Below are 11702 nucleotides of genomic sequence, written 5' to 3' on the forward strand. Positions count from 1 at the left end.
TTTCTCCAACAAAAAGCAATGTAAATTATACACGCTTTATAAAAGGAAACGATACCTATGGGGAATCATGACAGATATGGCCAACACAGGGCGGAATAAATCATAAACAGGCTGAAGCAAAGGCCGAGAGGTTAAAACAGTTTGTTGAGTTTGGTCCCTGGCACACACATTGGGCATCTTACAAACACCCATAATTCCTGCTCTAAGGAATCTGATGCCCTCTGCTGGCCTCCAGTGGCACCTACACCCAAGTTCACATACACAGACATAAATAAAAAAACAAGTCTTTAATAAAACATCACGAACGGGTGAACCGTAAGTAAGAGTGCTATGATGGAGTTAGCCCACCATCCTCGGAACTAACCTAACCTGTTCTCAGAAATGTACACGTCAAAATAGCATTCTTCACCTGGACAACCAGTCTCAATGCCTAATGTGGACATAGAAACAGAACTGTTGGCAAACACCTTTTGTTCAAAGTGGGTGCTTCCCCACACAAGCGTCCAACCAAGGCCAGAGTGAAACTGTTAAATACAACTTAACTTCCTCATGAGTACCACCTGCATGTAACTGGACAGGAGTTGCCTATGGAGAAAGGTGACACTAGAATTAATCTAACCAGTGAGGCATCCTGGTAAGTGCCAGCACTATGATGGCTGAAAATATTCCGACTCAAAATTCTTAAGGAATTGGAACTACTGTTTATCTAGGGGGAGGGAAAAAATCTGTCCAAATCAGCTAACTTTGGTCAAATCAAGACACTGTTCATTGTACTACATTGCCCGAAATACTGCAAAAACTAAAAAAGGAAAAGGCAGACGTTGTCTTTGGGGAATAGCAGTACAATGCTCTCAGAGCACCCTCTGGAGGCCAGAGGAAGGTGTCTCCTGTAAGAAAAAGAAAGAAGAAAATGGCGAATATCTGATCTGTGTCCCTTGAGACAGAATTAGAAATAAGCTTCACTGTTTGTCATTAAAGGGACATGAAGAGGGGGCAGAACTTACAGTTCAAAGGGCATGAGAAACACAAATGATATGCTGTAAAATTCTCAAACAAATTTGCTGCTTGGCTTTCCAAAAGCAGTGATTAGCATGCACTCTCTGCGTTCTAAATTCTTGGGGGGAACTTAACGCAGAGGCACTGAGTGTGTTTGCTCATATGCCTGTGTGTACAGGAATGCATGCACATGTGTGGGCAGGCATGTGGAGGACAGTCCTCACAGGCCATACAACTTTTTTAAGAGTCTCTCACAGGCCTGGAACTTTCCAAGTGGGCTAGGCTGGCTGGACAGAAAGCCCCTCAGGCTGTTTTAAATGTGGACTCTGGAGACCAAATTGAGGTCTCTATAGTTGCAAGGTATTTTTAATATTTAGAAGAAATAGATTTAAACATGATTTCTTCAATTAACAGAATATAGTTTTGAAATATATATATATATAGATATATATTGAATATATAGTGTAATCTAAGTCATCAAGCTTTTAAAAGTTGCTAGTTTCATGTTTAATACACAAAATAAATTAAGCTGCGTATTTTTTTTTCCCCTTAACACCTCACTTCTTCTAAAGCAACAAACACTGACATCTATTGGTATTTTGGTAGCTTGTTTTTTGTTGCCTCATTTCAGTCAACTAAAACTCATGCAGCAGCAAACAGGATTAGGATGGACAGAAATGCCACTTGCTCCTTTAGGGCAAGTTTGCTGTACGTATTTTAATAGTACACTTAGTAAGTATAGGTTCCCTTGGCTAAGATAAAGTAAAGCAACACAAAGTAATGCTTGGTTATGTTTCTTCTCTTTGTCCAGGGGAAAAGGTTCATGGTTAACTAACCAAGGGAAATACACTTATTACTTCTTGGAGCAAATTAATAACTCCCCCCAGAATACTGACACTTGGTGTGACTTCTCTTGTGACACAACCCAGTAAACAACCAGCGCTGCTAAGTTCAAATTTAATTTGTTACTTTGGAAAAAAAATCTGGAAAGAATCACTTATATTCCCAGAACCTGAAACATGACATATGGCCATTCTAGTGAGAAACAAAGAGGGACAAACACAGTGAGAAACATGGATGTACCATATTCTTTGTTTTGCTTCTATTTCAAATTACTTATACCAAGGTCTATGAGCTTTGCTGGCAATATATTGTTACTCCTGATTTAAAAAAAAAAAAAAAAAGACAGCAAAGGTCATGTTGATGCATACTTCATGTTTTAGTGGCTGTAATTTACACAAGTCCCAAGAGAGAAGACGACATATTCTGTACTATGAAAGGAGGTTTAAACAGCAACTCCTAAAGCATTGCCAGAAAAGGAATCAGGTTTCAAAATCTTGCAGCTTGAAACCTCAACATTTTCCTGCCAGATAAAATCCTGCTGCACCTCACTCTACTTTCAATATTTATACTGAGCTCGGCAATGTTTTCCTAATACATATATGCAGTTGTGAAACTTGATGGATTCCCTCTTCTCTATCTTTTCAGGTAATACATATTAATATTTATACCCACTCTAATCTGAGGCCAGCACTGGGTTTTCCTTCCCATAAAAGGTTAAATTCTGAAAATTATGTCACACATCCTTGCAGACAATTCCTTCCTTGAGTAATCTGATAAAGAAAGCATGTATTTACTCGGTCCTGAGTCCCTGTTGGGCAACGGTCAGCATGCTTTCTTGGGTTATCTTGTTCACACTCCAGAGAGTCAGGAATTATCTTCCCTGTACAAAAAAAGGAAACGTAGGCACAGAAAGATTAAGTAACTTTCCCATGAATGTACAGGTAAAGGGTGTTTGGTGGCGCTAGACTTTAAATCCAAGCAGTCTGTCCAGAAGACTATGGGCTAGAGCATGCTGCCCAACAGTAAGACACTTGCATTTTTTAAAAATCATATAATATACAATACATGTATTACACTGCCTGGAACAGTAACTGTATCTCTAATTAACAGGAATTTCTATTACTCTGAATAGAGAAGGGTTGAGGATGTTGGGACTCTACTTACTGTTCACACAACAATCCAGGACTTTTCTGATGTTATATACACATATACACATATACATATGTATATACACATATGCATATATTTTCACATATACACACTCTCCTTATTCTTCCGTTCGTACCATTCCATCCTTCTGTTTGTATTAAAACAGTATCCAAGCTTCCTTCCCTCGCCCTTCCTGCTACTTTCGTTCTTCTTAACAAGTCCTATTTTGTTCTGTAAATAATCTTTAATGTTTTTAATAATTACATAATGTAAGCAGTTACAAGTAACCAGGTTGAAACAGATCACTGGACATTCCTCCTTGTTCTGTAAACACAGACTGCCCTGTTAGTGACAGGGTACTTTACTTTCAAGAATGTTTACAGGCACTTCAGCCTTTGGAGCCATTTAATGAAGGAAGCAGGTGGGTGTTCTCATTTGAGGCACGGACAGCCTACATCTAACTATTTGGGGTACTAAGTTCCTTAAGTTTTCCACTCACAAATATCTCTCCAGCAGGCATGAACTAGCACATGATCGTTCCAGATATGAACTAGGCGTGATACCAAATCTTGTACAGGTCATTTAAGAGTCAAAACAGTAACAAAAAGAATACTGTCCAGAGTAAGGAAAACATTAGCGGTCTTAAGGAAGGTCTGAAGCCAACTGGTAACTTGATGACAGGTCAAAAAGAAAAACTGGTTTTGTAATTCAGGCTTCTAAAGGGAAATGCTAACCTAAATGAACCAATCAGAGGCAGGATCTGGGAGGTCCAGTTTGCAGGAGGCTCAGGTCATTGCGGAGCCCTCGATACACGGATCTGTGACACCAAGCCCAGGATTTTGCTGAGATTACTTATTTTGTGCAAAGAAGAATGGCCTCGAGGTCATGAGACCTATAATAGCCATTAATACAGAATAGACAATTCTACTGAGCATGTGCAGCCCCAACAGTGTACAGTTCAGTGTTTGTTAATTATATCAAAATGAAAATGACAGGAAGCATAGCCAGGTATTTATACAGCACATCAACTAAACCTGTCATATAGCAGTTTAAAAGGTGTTTTTCTCCTGAAGAGTTCCCACAAACAGATGTATTTATGCCTACATATATAACAAAGTACACGGCAGGGCAAAGTGCCCTCAGCTATCTCAGCTGTCATAAAAGTTGATGTAGTTTCATCCACGTGAGGCCCCCCAGCATTGTATATGCATCACCATGGACACTCATAGCACTTCAGTGCTTGTATTAAGGAAAGGGTGACATTTGGTACTAAAGGTCACCAACGCAGGAGCAATTCAGGAGATAGTTGTCCTTGTGAACCCTAAATTTGGCTGCATGGCAAGCACGAGGGCTGTTGATGATTCCACAGACCCACAGGCCAGGAAAAGGGCGTGGACATGGACACACACACACACACACACACACACACACACACACACACACACACACGGCTATTGGTTACTTGTCATGTTCAACAAGCACAATCAGACTGGCACTTACCATTAGAAGGAAAAGAGGCCGGGACTGTCTACTGCCCAGCGCCTCTACATACTGCAAATTTCAAGTGAAAAATCAAATGATTAAATACTATTAATCTGGCTTAACCTGTTGGCCAGCATCCTAAAGTGGGTAAAAAGTCTTCTGAAGGAAGTGAAACATCTCTCTGTCCAAAAAAAAGAAAAATCATACGGTGACAGGAAGCAAATAGACTAAAATCTAGCCCAAAGACAACTCCATCCCAATTTTTCTGGGAAAATAATATATCACTTAATCATCGTGACTGGTTTGGAGGGAGTCACAGCTGTGGGACTACAAAAACAAATGGGATTCATCAAGGAAGTTCTAGAATTCTCTTCTAAGACAGATTTTAGGTAGTCCTGAGACAGAGGCCCACCTGGTGTGTTGGAGACTTGAATCCTTATTGAAAGGGAAATCGCTACTGAAGGGGGCGCTGGTCAGATCAAAACCCCACCTTAATTCAAGAAAGCGGCTAAAACCATGGTTCTCAACCTTCCTGATGCTGGGACCCTTTAACTTAGTCCCTCATGTTGTGATGACACCCCACCACCATTAGATCATTTTGTTGTCATTTCATAACTGTAAATCTCCTACTGTTATGAATCGCAGCGTAAGTATCTGTGTTTCCCCGATGGTCTTAGGTGACCCCTGTGAAAAAGAAGGTTGCATCCCGAAGAGGTCGCGACCCCCAGGTTGAGAACCGCTGATCTAAGCGGCCCATACAAACTTCTGAGGAAAATAAAATGCCGCACGTAGTGACAAGGGAAACAAAAACTTCTTTATACCTTTATAACATTTGTTAGGTCTGGATCTCTTTCATCACATGCTATACGATAGTAATCCAGCTCTTCCTCCATTTCATACTTTATTGAGTAAAATGTTATAGTTAATCCACAAATTATACAGTAAATATTAGGGAAACATCAGTCTACCTTCAGGAAGGCTCCTGCAGAATAATTAAGGTGAAACTGATCAGAAGTACCTTGTATGCAGGCACAAGAACGGCCAGGGGCTAAACAATTACTCTCTGTTCAGTTTCTGTTTTGTTCTAAATCTTGCTTAGGGTCTCTGCCAACAAGCCAGGTTCTGAAATGCTGAGTGAATCCAAGGAGTGTACTAAGAAAATGCGGTTTGTTGTCTTCCTGCACGGAGCAGATACTTCTGCTTATCTCCTCTAGGCACAGACTGCACACGTGTGGCTCATCTCCCAGAGGAACTTCATAATGTGTGCTGGGAATGCTCTCAGAGACACAAGCCATCCACATCAACCTTAGGGGGCTGCAGAGGGAGGGTAAATACCCTCTCATGCTCCACCCTCTTCAACATCTAGTTAGCGGCTCTTAAACAAGGTTTGGTGCCCACCGGCGACCTCTCTTGACTCTTCAATGCAGTAGCCTTTCCTAGGGCTGTCCACGGTGAAACTGTCATTTACTTCGCGCTCTGATGGTGAATTAAAAAGATAGCTTTACAAAAAGCCTTAACTCCATTTATTTATTTATTTATTCATTCTATATATAACCGGTAAGCGATGAGGTTCAAAAATTCGGGGAAATTACTGCTTTCTGACACCTCTTGGAAAACTAAACTAGCCATATTTATCGCGGTGGCCCTGAAAACTAGAACCGCCAAAAGCCAAATTTATTCAGCGCCAACCTGGACTTGAATCTTGGCACCCGGCCGGGGTTCTGCGTGCTTCGCTGACCTTAGGAATCCCTCTCAGCTGCTCTAGGTTTCCCTAACGCCGCACGCAATTAGCCCTAAACTAGGCTCACACGGTGGCTCAGCACCGCTTCCCTCCGCCCAACCTCGCGGACGCCCGGGCGCCCAGGCCGCTCTTTCCCCGACCACCCTCTGTGCAACCCCGGACCCCGCGCAGCACGGCTCAGGCTCCCGGATCCCGATCCGGTTCCCGCTTCTCTCGCTAGAGGGCAGGCGGGGCCCACGCAAAATCCTCGGGCCGCAAGGCACGCGCAGCGGGTAGGGATCCCGCACTCGGAACCCGCACTCCCGGGCTGGGCTCCGCTACGTCTCGGGGCAACAAGAGAGCCAAGCCCGAGAGCGCGGCGCCCGGCGGACCCCCGAAGGGTCCGGGCCGGACTGCTAGGCTCGGGGTGCTCGCCGCGCGCGGGCGCCAGGTGGAGGTGGCCCACGCAAAGCAGCGTGGGGACCAAATCAGGAGACTAGAGCGCTGCGCGAGGACGCACAAGATCCGGCAAGGCTCCCGCCAGGAAGCCACGGAGCGGCTGGCACTCACCTAGGCTTGGGTCACCCTCGCTGGGCGCGAGCTTCGCGCGGGATCCCCGGTCCTTCTTCTTGCCCTTCCCCTTGCCTTTGCTCTCTTTGCGCTCAGCCATCTCGCCGAAGATGAGCACTGCGAGGACCCGACTCGGGGACGGCGACGCGCGACAAGTTTGGTCCAAGGGCTTGGAAAAAAGTTTGTCCCTGGAGGGAAGAGCGAGCGGTCGAGCTGAGCGAGGGTGTCGCCTGTCGCTTACGGGGAGCGGCGTGGACTCGATCACCTGGAGCGTCCGCTCCGTCTAGGGTGGCTCCGGGCTGCTCTAGTGTCCCGGGTTCCACCGCCGTTGGTTCCGGCGTGGCTTTGCTTCAGTGGCCTGTCTCGCACCCTTACAGCCCGAAGAAGGTAAGGTGATCACAGTTGGGTCTGCACTCGCATCTCCCGGTAGCCGAGGCCGCTGCGCTCCGCTCTAATCCTGCGGTCCGCGCGGCCCGGAGTTCCCACAAGTTTTGGGGAAGTCCTAGCCGGCTCTTTTTCAATTGCCCGCAGGTTGGACGCTGGCGCCTCCTTCGCACCCTCCCCTCGCCTCGCCCCCTCCCTCTTCCCCACCACACCCCCACCCCCGAGGCGCAGGACACGCAACCGGGAGGAGCCTGAGCTGGGCGATCGCGGCTCAGCCCCTTTCTTCTAGCATCCAGGCCAGGATGGGGCGGCCGAGCCCGGCGTGTGCCGGGAACTCCCGATAGGGGTCGCTGAAAGCTGCGCGACAACCCCTCAGCCACCACTGGATCAAATGGAGCCATCCGGAGAGGCCAAGAAGAAACCCTGGCACTTGGTAGTTCTTGACATGCTGTAGGGCTGATCCAAGCCTTGAAACGTGGAGGGAGATGGAGAAAAGTTTGCAACCCCTGACACCTGTCCCACAATAAAGGCTCTGGAGATCTGGAGCTCCGGGGAGGGGAGGAATAGTTGCTATTTCCCAGAAGGGTTCAGAGTTCATTTCTTTCTCACTTTAGGGAAGCTTTTTCTCTGGCACAGAGGGCAAAGGTGAAGTCTGGGGTGGAGGGGAGTTTGAGGTACCCAGGAAAAAGGATTCTGTGAACTTCAAGCATGAACAGCTTGCACTTCGAACATCCGCGACTTGACCATGTGTCTTTTTCCTTCTTGTGCTTAATAGCATGCTTATTGGATTTCCCACCTCCAGATTTCTTTTAAAATATTCTAGCCTATTCTAAGCACAGTATCACAGTATCTCTTACTACAAGGTAATTTGTAGTGGTGAGCCATGGAGAGCCATGGTTCACCATTGACAGTAACATGTCTTGGGGGGAGGGGAGGCACAGACCCGAGAGTTAGGGAGTAAGTTGGGATGGTAGAACTATGGTGAAGTCCCGAGCCTTAGTTCATTACTGCCAGTTTTCCCCAGATGAGACTTTCTGGGAACTTCTAATGAATCCTAGTGCTCCTGTGTCCTACCACTGGTGAATAGCTCTAAGGAGCAGTGAAATCAAAAAAGCCCTGGAATTCTGCTGCAAAGGACAAAAGTCAGAAAGCAGAGTAGTCCACACCAGTGAGTGATTGACGATGCTCTCCACAGAGTTGTGGTTGAGAAGCGGCTCGAGCCAAAGATCAATATTCTACAGCTATCCCACTTTCAGGGGGCCTTGGTTTCCTCCTTTTCACTTCCTGGAGTTAGTGCTAACTGACCCATTACCATTCACACCTTTCTCTGTATTCTCTGGCTGCCACCCTTTTAAATACAGGTGAAATCTGGAGTACAGCTTTTGTACACAGGCTGGAAAGAAAATGGGAAAAAGTATTCATTTAAAACTGTCTTAAGAAGCATTTTATTCTACTTTAATTTTCACTGGAGTTAAGAACCAAACTCTGTAAGATGGGTGTAGTTGTTAGATATCTCAACAGTACGGGCATCGTTCTTTATTTTTAAACATTTAGTGTCCATACATCTTGATAGCCTTCCAGCAAACACCACTACAAATCTCCCCCTGTGCCACACAAACAGCAGAATCCAATCCGAGGAAAGCAGTGAGTGGCTGTAACGACAGAGGGAAAGGAAGGTGGGCCCCAGTGCTGGCTGAAATAACTCCACTTTCCCAGGAGGGGCCACTGCTCAGCCAGCAAGGGGCAGCAAGCCGCTGAGAGCAGAAACCCTTTCATTTCTTGATGATAGTTAGGAGGCAGTGTGAGAACTCTACGTTTGCATCTTGTCAAGGACTGAAAGCAAACTTGCATTTTGGAATTTAAAAAATATATGTAAGATCTTCCCAAGCACTTGGGTAATAAAAACCAAAGCCTATGGGAACGCTACCTGTTTGGGGTCTAGATACTTTACTTCCCAGAACACCCCCTCATTAGTAGCAATGTCTCCATACGGATAAAGGAGACTACACTTTTGTGAAATATGGGGTTTTTTTTTTTTTTTCTATTTAAATGAAGCCACTGAGATAGCTGCCAAACCTCCAAAACTGAAATGACCAAGAAAGATGACTGACGCTGCAGTACCATCGCAATAAAACGCCAGCAGCGTTCCCATGGAAACTGTAGGAGTGAGAAATGGATAAATATGATGGGGAAGTAAGTATAACTTATCATTACATGATTTTTTTTTAAACTTGGTTAGATGACTATGAAAGAGGGGGAGAAATGGGAGGACAAGAGTTGCAGTAGTAGGTGTTGAAGGAACTTTTAAGACAAATGACAGAGTGTCACTTGAAAAGCAAGCCACTTACTAGAACAGTGCCTAAACTCTAAAACCCTATTTTATGTCAAATGCAGGTGAATTATTATGAAATTCACAGCAAAGTCATTTTTTCTAATATATTGTTCATATCTTTATGTTATTTTGTGTTAATTTCTTGAGTATATTTTACTAAATTTTTTATAACCAACTGAAAGATTAACCGAAAAGTCGATTTCTTTGATAGTTAAAATATTTATGAGATTTGTCAAGACTTCGAAATTGTCCTTAAATTATTCATGTCTGTGGTAAGCAGCAAATGAAATGTTTTGGTGTTTTCAAAAATACCTTGGAACTTACTTATGGACCTGAAAAAGAAAAGTATTCATTTTTTAAAACTATAAAACCAAGTATCATACTGATTCATCTTGTAATCTGGCCTTCCAACAATGAGGCAAGAGTCACACCAAGGACCCTAAGGCCATCCCAGGCCATCCTGAGATTCGGAGTGATTCTGTCTCCACAAAAAAAAAAAAAAAAAAAAAAAAAAAACCAACAACCCACAAACAACACAAATCAGAAAAATGTTATAAAACTAATTAGTTAAACCGAATATATTAAATGTTAACTAACCTCAATCAAAATTTCAAAATGAAAGAGCTTCATGATTAATGAATTAGTTCAGCTCCTAGAGCAGGTAACATAGTACAGCTTGTCCACTCACCAAAGTGTCAACATATGTCACCTGGCAGAAGAGTAGAAAATTATGTAATCACCTTGAGAAATAAAGAAAAGTGAAATGTAGATCATATATAAGACAGCAGCTTTAAGAAGTGCCACCATGGACCACTGCAGTTTTCTTCATCAAGACTTGCCTTTGGGAACTTATAGAATCTACAAAGATGGTTAAATATATTCATTTAATAATTCCTTTTTTGGGGGGTCCAATCCAAGAAAAAATTTAAAGGGGGGAAAAAAGAAACCAAAAAGAACTAATGTGAATTCGTGTTTGCAAAACGTACATTACTGACAGGAATAAGAAACTCGAAACTCTGCGAATATGTTTTGCTTTTTAGAATTAAGCAACAAGGTCATTTAAACAAAGAATGCTTTTGAAAATGTTTGTGTCAAAGCTGATGTCAATAACGCACAACCCAATCTCTACTCTCCCCAGAATCAAGTCCAAATCTGTGTGGCTGGTTCACTTACCAAGCATTCTCTGAAGAAACAGTGGAAGAACATGAATATTACTCCCCTTCACGTGGAAGTAAACTTTGTGTGAAACACATGAAAACAACTTACCCAACTCAGCAAGGCTAGACAACTTTTCTAAAACCTGAAGCTCATAAAATTTGGGGAAATTTTTTGAAGAAAAATAATGCAAATCTAGAACTACAAACTCGGGGTGGAAATAGACTTCAGAGTGCGTGAGAAGCCCTGGGTTAACAGCACACCTCTAGAGACAAAACAACAATAAAGATGCGAGAACACAAAAGGGGGGCCGTGACAGTAAACAGGCCTTGAAATGTCATTAGCTTCATGAAAAACTCACTTCTACTAATTTCAAGTACATCTGTCATCTCTACTATCATTATAATAATGGCATAGGACAATTACATACTGAGAGATTCGATACTACTCCCACAATCATTCTACATACTATCCCGATAAACAACACATAATCAAAAATGCATGGGAAACCCAGTGGAGTAAAAATGGCCCTGTGCCAGAGGAATATGAGATGAAAAAGCCTGAGTAATTCAAGTTTTATAAACAAAGTACGTTTGAAATGGACGGTACCCTGGCAAAAAAGTGAGATGATCTCCTCCATTACATTACATTAAGCCAGCAGTTAATAGAATTGCTAATTTGTCACAATGTGTCTGCTGTGAAACAAATCAGTTTTATAAGAAAATTGTGAACTTGCAACCTAAAACGTTCTAAATAGGATGTTTGTGTGTTTCTGCCTGTGCGACTTGAATACTTATGGCACACTAATAGTTACTTTTATTTGTCATTATTATTGACGATGATTATTCATGGTTACACTCCCATGATCTACAACTTAGATCATGCAGCTAATATTAGTGTCTGTTTACTTTCTTCCCCAAACCCTGCTCTCTTTCTTTCTTTTGCCGCCTTGAAGTTGATCTTAGGTCTGAACGCACTGGGCAAGTGCCATCAGTGAGCTATGTTCCAATACGTCTGTCTGTTCTTTTATACATTTAGCTAATAGCGTGTCTTTTTGGTGATAAGACAGAT

General features: G+C 43.3%; 1 protein-coding gene and 1 long non-coding RNA gene across 9 annotated transcripts in view; one reads left to right on the forward strand and one right to left on the reverse strand.

The window, feature by feature from the left end:
* The window catches only part of Nrg1 (neuregulin 1), a 190157-nt gene extending 183254 nt beyond the window's left edge, over nucleotides 1–6903 (reverse strand). For all 8 annotated transcript variants that reach the window (XM_051169380.1, XM_051169378.1, XM_051169377.1 and 5 more), the window contains exon 1: nucleotides 6761–6903. In XM_051169380.1, coding sequence (XP_051025337.1) covers nucleotides 6761–6860 — 100 coding nt within the window. In that variant the 5' untranslated portion in view covers nucleotides 6861–6903. The remainder of the gene's footprint in view (nucleotides 1–6760) is intronic.
* A 105-nt stretch (nucleotides 6904–7008) lies between these two features.
* On the forward strand, nucleotides 7009–11063 carry LOC127209765 (uncharacterized). Its single transcript, XR_007833246.1, has 3 exons — nucleotides 7009–7147; nucleotides 9200–9337; nucleotides 10615–11063. It is a non-coding gene; the product is annotated as an uncharacterized LOC127209765 (long non-coding RNA).
* Nucleotides 11064–11702: the final 639 nt, after the last annotated feature.

Source organism: Acomys russatus, chromosome 27 (assembly GCF_903995435.1).
Source record: "Acomys russatus chromosome 27, mAcoRus1.1, whole genome shotgun sequence".
Classification (NCBI taxonomy): domain Eukaryota; kingdom Metazoa; phylum Chordata; class Mammalia; order Rodentia; family Muridae; genus Acomys; species Acomys russatus.